At 39.8% G+C, this 15754-nt stretch overlaps 1 protein-coding gene across 3 annotated transcripts in view; it reads left to right on the top strand.

The window, feature by feature from the left end:
* PTPDC1 (protein tyrosine phosphatase domain containing 1) overlaps window positions 1–15754 on the top strand; it is a 63947-nt gene that overhangs the window by 24878 nt on the left and 23315 nt on the right. For all 3 annotated transcript variants that reach the window (XM_045562386.1, XM_045562383.1, XM_045562384.1), the window contains exon 2: window positions 2359–2446. In XM_045562386.1, the coding sequence (XP_045418342.1) occupies window positions 2365–2446 (82 nt within the window). In that variant the 5' untranslated portion in view covers window positions 2359–2364. The remainder of the gene's footprint in view (window positions 1–2358; window positions 2447–15754) is intronic.

Below are 15754 nucleotides of genomic sequence, written 5' to 3'. Positions count from 1 at the left end.
ATAATCTGTATTTGCAGCCGCTCCCCAGCATCACCACCTCAGCTCCACCTCAGAGCATCAGGCATTGGATTCTGATAAGAAGCCCAACCTAGATCCCTCCATGCACAGTTCAGAGTAGGGTTTGCGCTCCTCTGAGATTCTAATGTCCCCGCTGATCTGACAGGAGGTGGAGCTTATGTGGTGATACAAGCGATGGGGAGCATCTGTAAATGCAGGCTGCAGTACTAGAGGACTTCTGAGGCTCCTTACAACTTTGAGTTTCTGAGGGGATAGTTAGAAAGAAATTTTTAAGATAGTCCATAATCATACTTGTACTCTTTGTGACCCAAAAAGGTATGATTAATTCTCACACTTTTTTAATAGGCTTTAGGAGATAGAGATAAATAAGACATGAATAGATCCAAGGAACTCAATCTAGTTGGTCCATTTCAGTTCAGCAGATATGTCATGACTATGCCCCATACAGGCCTTCCCCTTCTCTAGAGACATAAACATGAACCAATCATGGCTCCTCCTCTCCTGACCCCATGGTTTACAGGAGAGATGGTAAAGTAGACTTGTTTCATTACGTTGCAGCTGAAGAGTGAAGGGTGGGAATAGGGAAAACTTCACAAAGAAATTGAGGACTGGTCTGAGCTTGTCATCAACACACTGTCACTTTACATGCTGGAATGTCTGGGACAAAGCAGGAACTTTCTCTGGGACATGGTTCATAACTTCTCAATTGCTCCAAAATTTTGTAATTCTGATATGGTGTTAATTGTTTTCTTTGAAAAAGTATGTTTTTAGAAAATAGTCCAGATTATGAAAAATAATATGGTAAAAATGTTTCCTCTAAGTCTAATCTTAGTGGATATCCTTTCAAATTAAGTTTTTGCTAATGAGTGTCTTGGAACAGCTGTTCCATTAGTCCTTTTACTTCATGTCTTTATGTAACATTCATTTGAAATGTTATGGACATTGATAAAGTTTTTTATTAATTAGTATGATACCCAGTTTGTGGCATTACTAATAGGAAGCATTCTTTCTTATTTCATATTAAATCACCCCTGTGATTTTAATTCTTATATTTCTTTTGAGGGAATACAGATTCATCAAATAGGACATTAGATTTTAAATGTTGTGCCTTTTGAGCATATAAAAATTGATTTTAGAAGTAAAATTTTAGTGAACTTGAAATTTTGAAAGAATCACTGAGATTTGTGAAGTGACTTTTTTCTCACAGCAATAAAATGCTCCAATGAAAAATATTAATTAGGGCTGAATATAATTATCACTATTAATTTATTGGTATAAGAAGTTTCAACAAGTTTTTAAGTCCTTTTAAAAAATTCATAACCATTTATTAAGCTAATAAAATTATAGTGTTTGACCTCCCAGTCATTAATGCTGAAATATTAAACATTATTTTGCAAAGAAAAATAGTAAAATTATTATTTAGAAAAGAACCTTAGAATTCTCTTGTATGGTGGTCAACTCCATAAACTCTTCTGGGTTATGTGCTTGCATCTTATGAAAATAATTTTGTAGTTTATAAAATTCCACAACTCATTTTTCTGTGTTTTCATCAGTATTTCAATTGAGGTACAGTTAGTCTGTGACTATGGAGTTAAATTACACATTTGTTTTTCTGGAAGCTCAAAAATGTTGACATCATCTTTCTTAGGATTTCTGTCATTTTCAACTGTGCACTAGTCGGAAAAAAAACAAACTTGAAACCGAAAAATGGGATTAACTGCCACCATGCCACTTAGTGTGCACGTTAACTGTACTGAAACGACTTCTACAGCTTTAAGAGGGGGCAATAGCTATTTTGTACAGTTTTTGTTAGAAAAAAGTGATTTAATATTTATGTCTAGCACATAGTAAAAACTTAGGTGATAATTTTTGGGTTTTGACAAATAAAAAGATTTAATTAACTTTCCTCAATGGCAACTGTACCAATTGGGCAATATAGCACTCACTTAGCCATATAATTTAACATGAGCTTGATGAAGACTGTTAAGTACAGATTAATGTCCTATAAATGCAGTAAGATAAAAAGAATTAGGGGAAATTAATTTTAATAATGTATTTTATTTAACCCAATATATCAAAAAATCATTATTTCAATGTGTATTCAATGTAAAAAATTATTAGTGAGATATTTGACATTCTTTTTTTTTGGACAAGGTCTTCAGAATCTTGTGTGTATTTTATACTTACAGTGCGTCTCAACCTGGACTAGCCACATTTCAGGTATCAGTTGCCACATAACTAATGACTGCCATATTGGACAGCAAAGGTCTAGCACATTATGAGTGATTAGTAAATGAATATCCCAGGGCAAAATTTCAAAAAATAATTTTTTTCCAACAGACTACCATGGCTGCAGGAGTTTTGCCTCAGGATGAACAACCATATTCTACTTTGGTGATTAACAGCGGACATGCTGCAGACATGAAAGGTAGTATCTCTTTAGTGTACTTTTTGCCTCTCTGTGCAAAGTAATTAACTAGTATGAATTACTTTTAGTAACACTGTTACTAATTATTAAAAGTAATTATGTGAATGGAAATGAAAGAAAAGGCTCTTGTCTTCATATTGGAGACCCAAGTTGCAGGCTTTACTTACGGCCCTTTGTTTATTTCTGCCTTACCATTTTTGGCCTGTTAGAATTCCTGTTTGACGTCCTGAATAATGATCTTGGCTTTTTAAGAAAGAGTGTTCCAAACAATGTTTGTCCCCTGGGTTATTATCGCAGACTGAGATTATGCATTTGTTCCTATCATGAAACACCCACTTGTGAATCAAGCTTTCGTTTCTTTCGTCTTTCCTTACTTACGAGTGTCACTTATGAAGCACATTCAGAAGCATTCTAGCCCTGCTTCTCCCAGTGTTTTTTCTCCTATCCCCTTTTGATTTTTATATGGCACCCCAGGCAAGGACAAGTACTGTGACTTGAACTCTTACTTATAGCCATACTGGCCCCTTACTCTTTCTGTCGAAAGCTCTGAACTGGGAGGCACTCTGATTCTGCTTTATGTTGCTAGCCTTGCTGCCACCACCAGCAATTAACCAAGAGAGATGTTGAGTAATTTCTCCTGGCAGTATTTTCTAACTCCCCTCTCTGGGTTTTGCTCAACTTCACTTTAGCCCTACTGTATAGGAAGCTTTGGAGGATTTGATCCCTTAGTGTGGATTAGATGATAGAAGAAAGAGTAAAGGAGTAAGGGTCTACTTAAAAAGGTATTGAGTTCAGCACTTGCTGGGACCAGTCAGTTCTCAGTTGATTGAGCTCTTGTTGGACTCTGACCATGCCACCAGAGGGAGTTCTCTTTCATCAAGAAAACCAGTGTTTCCTACTTCTGATCTTGTCTAAACTCCAGATCCTTGTAGACCCTCCTTCATCCTTCTTTGCTGTGTCCAACTCTAGAGGTGCTAACCCTATTGGTAACTACCATTTGTAGACAGCTTCTGTGTGCCAGACTTACTGTGTGTTATTTTTCGTGGTCTTAGAAAGAAGTGCTGTCTAAAATAAACACAATAATGATGTCTCCTGGCTGCTTCCCTTGTAAAGTAATGTTTTTCCCCCCTAAGTAACTCTCCAGCTAACAAATCTAAGAGTGAGACGAACCTTTTTCCCTATTCTTTCTTCTGTTGGAATATTACCTCTTAGTTGGTGTTTCTCAATGGGGTTCTGTTGGCTTTTGGAATGGGACAACTCTTCATTGTACAGGAGAGCCCAGAGCACTTGAAGACATTTAACCATCCCTGGCCTACCCACTAAATTCAGTAGTATCCCCAGCTTCCAGTGACAATGAAAAAAACCCTGCATATTTCCAAAGACCCCCAGGAAGGTTATACCACCTCTGTTGTGATCCAATAGGTAAGCTGATTTTTACCTTTCTAAAACACTTTTTAATTAAATTTTCCTTTTGATATAAATGTAGCTAATTTTTAATTAGGCAAAAATATGGAAAAATAAAATTTACTTCATATCTAACTTTAGTAAAGTATATCTCATATAAAGGTAGTCAGTTATACCTTGTTAGGTTTGGGAATGGGAAGAATTTTTTAAATATTAGCTAATGAATTATAGGAAATTTTAATAGGAGGGTACATAAATTATTTAATTTATTTTTAAAGGAAAATAGAAACTCATCAAGAACTAGCTTTGCAATGAGACAGACCTAGATTTAAATCTTGGTTATACTGCTTTAAAAAAACTTTTATTATGGAAAATATCCAACATTTACAAAAGTATATAGAATAAAATAAAGATCCCCATATATGTATCATCCCCCATGTTATGCACCACCCCCACGTATGCACCATTGCTCAGATATGTATCATCACACAGCGTTAACAATTTCAGTCATTCACTGCCTCTGCTCAGTTCCCTGCATCCATATTGCTCTGAAACAAACTCAAGGCATCACATCATTTTATTCATTAAATAACCACATCATATTACCATACCTAAAATAATAATAGTTTATATCAAATACCTAAGTAGTGTTCCAATTTCTAATTGTCTCATAGATATATTTCATAGATATATTTACATGTAACATTTATATATGTATTTGTTTGAATTGGGATCCAAAAAGGTCAATACATTGTAATTGGTTGCTGTGTATCTTAAATCTCTTTTAAACTTGAGTTTCCCTCTGTCTCTTTTTCCTTACAGTTTATTTGTTGAAGAAATCCAGGTTTTTTGCCCTGTAGAGATTGCCACAGCCTGTATTTTGCTGATTATATCTACATAGTATTTCCTATAAATCGGTAAATGGATGTAGAGCCCAGTCAGATTGGTTTTTTTTAATTGGCAAGAATATTTCTTGAGTGGTGCTTAGGATCCTCCCTCAGGATACCCAGGCTGTCTAGTTGTCTTGCTTTTTGTCATGTTAATTTTTTTATTTTGAAATAATTTCAAACTTACAGAAAAACTGTAAGAAAAGCACACAAAAAACCTCGTATATACTATTCACCCAGAGACCCTCACTCAAGTTTTGTCAACTGTTCCAGTAACACCCTTTCTTGACCTTTATGATCTTCAGATTTTTTTTTAAGATCACAGGCTAGTTATTTTGTAGCATATTCCTTAATTTGGGTTTGTCTGCCATTTCCTCATGCTAAGACTGAGATTATGCATTTTTGGTTGAAACCGCACAAAAGTGATTCTATACTTTTCTCACTGCATCTCATCAGGTAGCATGAGATGTTGTTTTGCTCCATTACTAGTAATGTTAAATTTGATCACGTCATTAAAGTGGTGTCTGCAGGATTTATTCATAATAAATTATTTTCCATTTATAATTAACATTTTATGGAGAGATGCTTTGAGACTATATAAATATCCTGTTTCACATCCAACTGTTACCGAGCAGTTTTAGCATCCATTGCTGTTTCTTGCCTAAATTGTTAGTATGATAGATAACCAAATGGAGATTTTCTAATTCCATCATTCGTACTGTATTTATTAGTTGACCTTCTACTGTAAGGAAGAATTTCTCTTCTCATTTATTCATTCAATTATCATTTTTAAAAATTTTTTGTTAAAATTTTCTGTAGAGACAGAGTCTCACTATGTTGCCTAGACAGCTCTTGAACTCCTAGGCTCAAGCAGTCCTCCTGTCTTGGCCTCCCAAAGTGCTGGGATTACAGGTGTGAGCCACCGCACCCAACCTTGATTATTTATTTATTCAACATGGATTCAGTGGAGTGTAATCTTATACTGTCACTTATTGTGATGCTTCAGTTGTCTTATATTTGGCCGGCTATTTCCAGTGTCCCTTTGACATGTCTCCACCATTCCTGCATTCCTCTAGCACAGCAAGATCTTCCAGCTGATCGTATTCTTTCTCTGACCTGGTCCTGAAACCAGCCATTTCTCCGAGGAGTTATGGTTCCTTTTAGTGGAAAATGGTACATAGAAACCAAGATCTGGGCATGCTCACTACTGGTGGAATGAGTGGTTGCCAAGCCCTCTCAGGGGACAAAGCTAGGAAATATGTGTTCATACATATTCATATGTACCTACCCACTTTTACATCTGTAGTCAGCCTTTTCAAACTCATGGATCTGCACAGTTCAAACCCGTGTTGTTCACAGGTCACCTGTTTATTTCTGTTTCTGTCTATATACATTGAAAACCATGAGTTCACATTGTTACTTCCAATTCTAATCCAACAATATACCATTGTAGCTTTTCCGTTTTTTATAATTCTCTCCTCCAAGAATGAGAAACTTGGTTCTTATTGTCCCTAATATGTGTACTTATTTACTCAGCCCTCCTTTTCTCAATCAGTCAGTCTCCCAACTCTGCCTGACCATTACCCAACTCAGCTCTTTTCTGCACTTCAGGCTCATACCCTGCCAGGCCCCATACCATACACCCTACTGGTTGCCTTCCCTGCCTTGGCCCTGACCTCTGTTGGATGATCCTTGCCTGCACTTGCCTAGTGGCTTTTTTCCTTGATTATATATACATCTTTAATCAAAGTATTGAGATAATTGTACATTCACATGCAGGTAAGAATTAAACCTATAATTGATTTGAGGAGATTGCTGGATTATTTTTTTGATGTCTGTTGAATTTGGTTTGCTAGTATTTTATTGAGGATTTTTACATGTATATTCATAAGGGATATTGGTCTGTAGTTTTCTTTTTTTGTTGTGTCGTTTCCTGGCTTTGGTATCAAGATGATACTGGCTTTGTAGAACGAATTGGGGAGGAGTCCCTCCTGCATATTATGGGATTATTTCTCTATCATGAGTACCAGTTCTTCTTTGTAGGTCTTGGGAAGTTGTGCATTTCCAGGAACTTGTCCATTTCCTATATGCGCTTAGAGATTTACACAGTATTCATGGATGATATTTTATATTTCTGTGGTATCAGTTGTAATGTCACCTTTCTCATTTCTGATTGAGCTTATTTGGATCCTTTCTCTTCTATTCTTGGTTAATCTAGCAAGAGGTCTGATGATTTTGTTTATCTTTTTAAAGAACCAACTTTTTGTTTTGTTAATCCTTTATGTTTTTTATTTTGTTTTATTTTCAAATTCATTTAGGTCTGCTCTGGCGTCTATTACTTCTTTTCTTCTGTTGCCTTTGGGTTTGGTTTTTTTTTCTTTTCTATTTCCGGCGGTATGACATTAGGTTGTTAATTTGTGATCTTTCTGGTTTTTTTTTTTTTTTGATGTAGGCATTTAAGGCTATGAATCTTCTTCTGAGGAATGCTTTTGCTGTGTCCCATAGATTTTGATAGCTTTTGTCCCCTTTGTCGTTCAGTTCAAAGAATTTTTTATTTCCATCTTAATTTCATCCTTGACCCAGTAATCATTCAGGAGCAGGTTCTTTAATTCCCATGACTTTGTGTAGGTTTCAGTGTTTCTCTTGTGATTGATTTCTGGTTTTATTCCACTGTAGTCTGAAAAGGTACATGGTATGATTTTTATTTTTTTGAATTTGTTGAGTCCTTTTTTGTCCTAAGATATGATCATTCTTGGAGAATGTATCATGTGCTGCTGAAAAGAATGTGTATTTTGTAGCTTTAGGGTAGAATGTTCTTTAAATGTCTGTTAGATCCATTTGATTTAGAGTTTGGTTTAAGTCCATTGTTGGTTTATTTATTTTCTGCTTTGATGATTTGTCAGGCTCTGACGGTGGGGTGTTGAGGTCCCCAGCAATTACAGTGGTGCTATTTATTTCTTTGCTTAGCTCTAGTAAAATTTGCTTTATGTATCTGGGAGCTCCTATGTTGGGTGCATATATATTTAGGATTGTTATGTCTTCTTGTTGAATTGCCCCCTTGACCATTATATAATGACCCTCTTTGTCTTTCTTTACCTTTGTTGGTTTAAAATCAATTTTATCTGATATAAGAAAAGTTACACCTGCTCTTTTTTATTTCCACTTGCATGGAATACTTTTTTCCATCCTTTCACGTTGAGTCTGTGTGCATCCTTATGGTTTAGATGTGTTTCCTGGAGACAGAAGATATTTGGGTTGTGATTCTTCATCCACTCAGCCAACCTATGTCTTTTGAGAGGAGTATTCAGTCCAGTAACATTCATTGATAGCATTGATATGTGGGATGTTACTCTGTTCATCCTGTAAGGTACTCCCTTTTTGCTTTGTTTTACCTCTTGTTCCATTGTTCTGTAACAGTTGTGAGTTTTCGACTTTTTAAAGGTGAATTTACACTGTTAGGAATCTGTTATGCTGATTTGTGTATACTGCTCTTCGGAGTATTTCATGCAGAACAGGTCTGGTCATGACAAATTCCCTCAGTGTTTGCTTGTTTGGCAAAGACTTAATTTCTCCATCTATTGTGAAACTAAGTCTTGCAGGATACGAAATTCTAGGCTGGGAGTTGTTCTGTTTAGGTCAATCCCTTTTGGCTTGTAATGTTTCCACTGAAAAGTCTGCAGTTAGCCTGATGGCTTTTCCTTTGTAGGTTATTTAATCCTTTCATCTATGTGCTTGCAGAATTTTCTCCTTCATTTTCACTTTGGCCAGGTTTATTACTATGTGTCTTGGAGATAGCCTGTTTGCTATGAATATTCCTAGTGTTCAATGTCCATTTTGTATCTGTATGTCTGAATTTCTGTCAATATCAGGGAAGTTTTCTCAATAATTTTCTCAAATAAGTTTTCCATCTTTTTAGCTCTTTATTCTTTGCCCTCAGGGATACCTATAATTTGAACGTTAGTTTGCTTCACATAGTCTCATATCTCTCAGTGATTGCTCAGACTTTTTTATACTCTTCTCTGCCTCTTTGAATGGATTATCTTGAAAGCATTGTATTCAAGCTCTGAGAGTCTTTGTTCTCCTTGATTTAGCCTGTTGTTAAAACTGTCTGCTGTGTTTTGAAATTCCCTAAATGACTCTTTCATTTCTTTAAGTTGTATTATAACCTTTCTTATGTTGTCTAGCTCTCTAGTAACTTTTTCATTTTTTCATGATTTCCTGAAATTTCTTTTTTGGCTTCTTTTTGTTGGTTTTCAACTTTCTCTTCAGTTCCATTCATCTTATTTGTCATACATATTCTGAATTCCATTTCTGTCATTTTGGCAATTTCCTTGTGGGTAGTGTCCACTACTACAGCTCCTTTGTGTTCCCTTGTGGATGTCAAGCTATTTTGTTTTTTTCATGTTTCCAGGGTTCTTTTGCTGGTTTCTTTTCATCTTCTCTCAGCTCTGTGTTAATAGAATTGCAAGGCATCTGTTCTCCTTTGCTGGAGACTCTCTCAGACCTAGTCTAGGAATGACAGCTGCTCAGGGATGGGGCTTCTTGAGTGAAGTGTTGGACCTCAGGGAGGTTCTTCCAGCCCAACGGTAGTGGTGGGGACTCAGTAGTGGGGTCTTGGGGACCTGGCACAACCCTGGAGTCTCAGGGGTAGAATCGCAGGCCCAGTGGGGCCCAGGAGCTACAGGGGCAGAGCCTCGGACTCAGGCAGAGCCAGAGCTTCCCAACTGGCTCAGAGATACCCATATGGGGGGCTGTTCCCCCAGCGTGGGGACTGCTGATGCCCAGTTGCACAGTCAGGGTTTTGTCTCAGCAGCCCAGGGTCTACAGAGGCGGGCCGGAGCTGATGGTCACTCAAGGTTCTCTCCCCACAGCCTAGAACCCACTGAGGCATTCGCCCCAGGCTTCCCAAGTGCTGCCTGTTGCTTCTGAGGCTCCTCCTCTGTTTGGCTCCCATACCAGGGAAGAGGTATGCTTGGTCCCCAGTCATAGGACATGACAGAGGAGCATCTGTTACCTCCCTGGCCCAGAGCGGGTGATGCAAAGGCTACTGCTGTAAGGCTCTGGGTCCCAAGCAGATGTGGCTCTGTGCACCAGAGCGATCAGGATGTCATCAGTTGCAGAAATCTGGGATTGGCAGGCACTAGATCTCTGATGCACCTGCTCTCCAGTGGAATGTCTCTCCACAGACTCCGAGCAGCTCCCCAGTCAGCCCAGAGGTCCGCAGTGGAAGAGGGAGACCCCTCACAGATTGAGCTGCCTGTAACTTTTGTTTCTTTCCTAAAAAACAATATCCCCTTGCCTCTGTTCTGCTGTCTTCACGTCTTCCTAGCAGTGTGAATTGTATTGTGATCCCCAGCTTAATCTCTGGGATGGTGGGTGATGCTTGTGAATAAGAATCAGCCACACCCTGTTTGCTTGAGTTGGTAGATATTATAATGAAGTATAGAGTTGTTCTCCCTGTTAGTGGTTGATGCCTGAGGAAAGAGCCAACTGCTGAGATGTTCTCTTGTGCCTGTGGTAAGCTCTAGTCCTTCAGGTGGGGTACTTGAATGCCCCAGGCCTTGGGAGGAGCCTTGTAGTTCCCAAGGGGTTGCATGATTTCCACCACAGCAGAGGTGGGTGGAGGAGTGAGGCTGGGCATGGTTAGGTTGTGGGAGCCTGCAAGGCTTTGCAAAGCCTCAGCAGGGCTTAGAGGTTGTTTTCCTCCCTTCTAGGGGGAGACGCTGGGAGCAGGGTCAAGGCAAGCTCTCCAGACCAGAAAGCCTGCTCCTGAAGGAGCTGTAATTCCCCAGCAACCCAGGAGTGTGCACTCTGTTGCTGTGGTGCCATAGTGCGGGATATTCCCCACTGGGGAACATCCCTAGTTTAATAGCTACAGCACTGCTTTGAGCCTCAGCAGGGCTCCAAGGTTGTTTTCTGGGCTGCTAGGGAAAAGCTACTAGGAGGAGGTTAAGGTAGGCTCTCCAGACGAGGAAGGCTGCTCGTGAGGGCGGGGCCACAATTCATGGACAGCCCAGGTGCCTGAACATACCTTGCTTGGTTGCTGTGGCGCTAGGGGCTGAGATCTTCCCTGTCCTAGTCCAACAGTGGCTTGGGCCGGGATGGGCAGGCTCCCAAATCCTTGCATCTTGGACCCCCACAGTATTCTCCTGTCAGTTCCACCCACGTGGGCTCCCTCACCTCCCGAGTCCAGCTCTCAAGCCTCCTCCCGTGTCCCCTAGCAATTCGCTTGAGTCCTGGGAGCATGGGATCCGGCCTGTGTGTGTGACCCACTGGCGTATGTCTCTGAGAAACACCAGCAGCCAGGGAGCTCCCAAATCAGGCACCCCAGGTCCACTGCAGGTCCTCCAGGGGAAAGGCGTGGGCCCCACTCTCTGTGGGAACCTCAGGCTGGAGCACATGCCAGCTGGGAAGAGGAGGCTGCCCACCAAATTCTCAACTCAAACTGCTCTCCAGGTTGCAGTGGGTTGAGGAGGGGCAGGGAAGGATGAGAGTCTGAATGGGAGAATGTAGAGCTTCCTGTTTATCCCTCTAACACCATCTGATGGGAGAAGTAGAGTCCACTTCTTCTTCTGCAGAGCAGGAGCATTTGGTAGATGATCAGATCCCTGTTCATCCCCTCTGAAACTGTGGGGTGGAAGATGATATGGCATTTTTGTTGGTGTTTGACTGGAGTAGCATGGATATTGCCAAATATATTTTCAGGGAACAGGCTTTTCTTACAGCTTGCTCTGGGTTGAAGGCTTCTTGCAGCACCCTGTTTGGGATATATGGGAAGCAAAAAGGAATCCCAGGGAGCTCACAACCATATCTTCCCTCAAGTCTTGAGGTCCCTAGACAGCTCCCCCACTCAGAGTCTTCCTGTGTTTGCTCTATTGTGTCCAAGAGTTTTTTAGTTGTAAGATGTAGAAACTAGGAGAAATAGGGCTACTCTATCTTGACAGAACCAGAAGTCTGCCTGGTGACATTTGATTTCTCTCTTAAAGGGACCACAGGAGGAAGGGAAAATTCCCTTTAACTTCTTTGAGATGTAATTCACCCATTTAAAATATCAATCCAAAGTTTTTAGTATATTCACAGAGCTAGGCAACCAACATAATAATCAATTTTAGAGCATTATTATCACCCCAGAAAGAAACCCTGTACTCTTTAGCAATCTCCAGCCCCCATTCATCCTCCCCTTCACCACTAGCCCCAGGAACCACCAGTCTAATTTCTGTCTCTGCAGATTTCCTTTTTCTGGACATTTCATATAAATGGAATCATACAATATATGGTCTTTTTTGATTGGCTTTTTTCACTTAGCATAGTGTTTTCAAGGTTCATTCATGTTGTGGCATATGTCAATGCTTCTTCCTTTTTATGGTTGAATTATTTTCCATTGTATAGATATACCAAATTCTTGTTTATCCATTCATCAGGTGATGGACATTTGAGTTGTTTTCACTTTTTGGCTATTAAGAGTAATACTGTTTTGAAAATTTTTGTGTAAGTTTTTGTGTGAACATATGTTTTCATTTTTCTTGGGTATATACCTAGGAGAAGAAGGCTGAGTCATATGGTAATTCTTTGTTTAATCATTTGAGTAACTGCCAGACTGTTTTCCAAAGTGTTTGCTCCATCTTACATACCCACCAGCAGTGTATGAGGGCTCTCATTTCTTTACGTCTTCACTGATACTTGTTATTATCTGACTTTTTGATTATAACCATCCTAGTAAGTGTGAAGTAGTACCTCATTGTGGTTTTAATATGCATTTCCCTAAGGACTAGTAAGGTGAGCTTCTTTACATGTGTTTATTGACCATTACTATATCTTTTTTGGAGAAATTCCCATTCAAATCACTTGCACATTTATTATTGTTGAGATATAATTCAAATACCATAAAATTCACCCTTTTAAAGTAGTTGGTGCTTTTACCAGTATACACAAGGCTGTGCAATCATTACCACTATCTAAATTGAGAACATTTTCATCCAACCAAAAAGAAATCCTGTACCAATTAGCAGTTAAGAATAGAAAGGAATAAACAAGCTCAGTTTCTCATACTGTACTCTCACACCATGTTCCTGATGCCACATGTATGTGGCGGGGGGGTCGTTCCCCCCACACCAAGCAAGCAGTCAATTGTGCAGCAGACACCAGCTGGATATCTTCCAATTCAATTCCCACACTATCTACTTAGAGGTAGCGTCGGATCCCACAGGTTGAGGGCTCAGTCCCACAAGACTGCCCCACCCCACCTCCATTTTTGATACCAATAGCAAGCCCTAGGTTGGTTTACCTGTGCTTCTGACCTACGGGCTATAAATCAGTGTTCCCACAACCCCCTCCTTGGGTTTGATTAATTTGCTGGAGCAGCTCACAGGATTCAGGAAAACACTTATATTTATCAGCTTATTATAAAGGCTGTTACAAAGGATACAAATGAAGAGATGCATAGAGTGAAGTATGGAAAAAGGGGCACAGAGCTTCCATGCCCTCTCTGGGCACCCCACACCCTCCAGCAACCTCCACATGCTCGGCATCTAGAAGTTCTTTAAACTCTGTCCTTTTGGGTTTTTATGGAGGCTTCATTATGTAGGCATGATTGATTAAACCATTGTCCATTGATGACCAACTTAACCTTTAGCCCCTTTCCCCTCCCCAGAGGTTGGGAGCTGGGGCTGAAAGTCCCAACCCTCTAATCCTGCCTTGGTCTTTCTGATGACCAGCCCCTATCCTGAAGCTACCTAGCGGCTGTCAGCTGCCAGTCAATTCATTAGCATACGAAAAGATACTTGTTATGGGAGATTCCAAGGATTTTAGAAGTTATAAGTCTGGAAGCAAGGACAAAACCAGATAGATAATATTTCACAATATCATAGCAGTTAATTCCCATTCCACCCTCTTCCTAGTCTCTGGAAGTCACTAATATACTTTTCTGTCCCTATGGATTTACCTCTTCAGGATATTTAATATAAATATATACTGTCTTCTATAATTTACCAGTGTCCTTTCTTTCATGAGGATTCACATTAACCCGAAGGACTTCCTTTAGTATTTCTTATAAAGTGAGTCTGCTAGTAACAAATTCTCTCGTTTTTGTTTATGTGGGAATGCCTTTATATCCCCTTCATTTTGAAAGATAATCTTGCTGGATGCATGATTCTTGGTGGGCAATGTCTTATTTTTTGCGCTTTGAATATGTCATCTCTCTGCTTTTTGGTCTTCATTGTTTCTGATGAGAAATCAGCTGTTAATCTTATTGAGGTTCCCTTGTACATGAGGAGTCATTTTTTTTCTTTGAATATTTTTACTATGATATGTCTTGGTGTGGATCTCTTTATGTATATCCTACTTGAAGTTTGTTGAACTTCTGAGATGTAAATTAATGTTTTTTCTTACATTTGGGAAGTTTTGAGCCATTATTTTTTCTAATATCTTCTAATATTTTTTCTACTCTTCTTAGGGTACGTTGATGAAGTGTATGTTGGTACATTCAGTGGTATCCGACACTCACATTTCTCTCAGGCTCTGTTCATTTTCTTCATTTTTTATTCTCTGTGTTCTTCAGAGTACATAATCTCTGTCAGTCTATCATCAAGTTCTCTAATTCTACTCTTTCAAATCTGCTCTTGAACCCCTCTAGTGAATTTTTCATTCTCTCTTTATTAACATTCTCTATCTGATGAGACACTGTCATATTAGCTTCCTTTACTTCTTTAACCATGGTTTCCTTTTAATTCTTTGAACATATAAACAATGGCTGCTTTGAAGTCTTTGGTAGATCTGTTGTCTGGGCCCTCTCAGGTAGTTTCTATTGACTGTTCTTTTTTCCTCTGTATGGGTCACACTTCCTTGTTCCTTTCCGTATCTCATTTTTGTTGTTATTGTTGAAAATTGGAAATTTTAGGTAATATATTTTAGCAACTCTAGATGCTGATTCCCCTCTCCCATCTCCAGGCTTTTGTTGTTGTTTGCTTGTCTGTTTGCTCAGAAACTTGACTAGACCATCTTAGTGAAGTTTGTTTTCTTCATAGTTTGAAGCCTTTTATGGCCTTGGCCAAGCAAACACGGTGACCCTGAGATGACAGCGATTTTAGCAGGGCTTTCTTTCTCTGTTTCTTTCACTAATCTCTTGGCTAATCTGTCTCTCTCAACTGTTAGCATACCAGCTGTTGGGTTCCACTGATTGCCCACTGATTATTCTGTTGTTTGTGATAAAGCCCTGGAGCATCTGTTGCCCCATAGTCTGATCCAATTAAATTTGGGCAGTGGTAGTTTTTGAGGTCAGTCTTTGAGGTTTATTCTTACTCCAGAGAGTACTTCTAGTTGTCTGTTTCCCCAATTCTCTCTGATAAGCCAACTAGTCTACAGTTTAGCTTCTTGCTGTCATGAAGCTACCAGGCGCCTCTTAATTGCATAAAACCAAAGCCTCCATTGTTTTTGAAAATATCTTTAGGCTTGAACTTCCCCATATTATGTTTCAGTTAAAGATACTTTCTTTGGGGGGAGCATTAGAGTTATCTGTTTTTAAGGCTTGCTTTTCCCTGTAGGCAAAATGTCCTAGCCTTGGCTCTGGAGCTTGGAGCGGGGAGAGCAGCCCACTCACTTCTGAATGATATCCCTGACTTGCAAGCTGAGCAGAGATGGTAGCTTCTGGTCTTCTTGGCTGGCCTGAGTGTGGAATCTCTGACCTACAAATGAAGTGGAATGAGGGCAGTTGGGAGAAGCCAAGTAGGATGAGGAGGGAATCCATATGGAAAGGCAGCCCACCCAGTGGTGATAATGCCTGAGCAGGATAACGTCTGTGTGGGAGGGTAACCTGGCCAGAGTGTTAGAACATCCCGGGGACTCCGAGCTCAGGTCAGGTTAGAAGGGCTCCTGCATGTCAGGATGACCCTGCATGGGATAATAGAACATAGCCGCGGTGAGGAAAGCATCCACAGCAGGGTGGGTGGCAACAGCAGCCTGGCTCAGGTGTTAGAGTCCAAATGGGGTGAGGGAGGTATCTACATAGAGGAGGGAGCAGCGG

The sequence above is a fragment of the Lemur catta genome, chromosome 10, assembly GCF_020740605.2.
Source record: "Lemur catta isolate mLemCat1 chromosome 10, mLemCat1.pri, whole genome shotgun sequence".
NCBI classification, from domain to species: domain Eukaryota; kingdom Metazoa; phylum Chordata; class Mammalia; order Primates; family Lemuridae; genus Lemur; species Lemur catta.
This window is presented reverse-complemented; position numbering and strand designations above follow the sequence as displayed.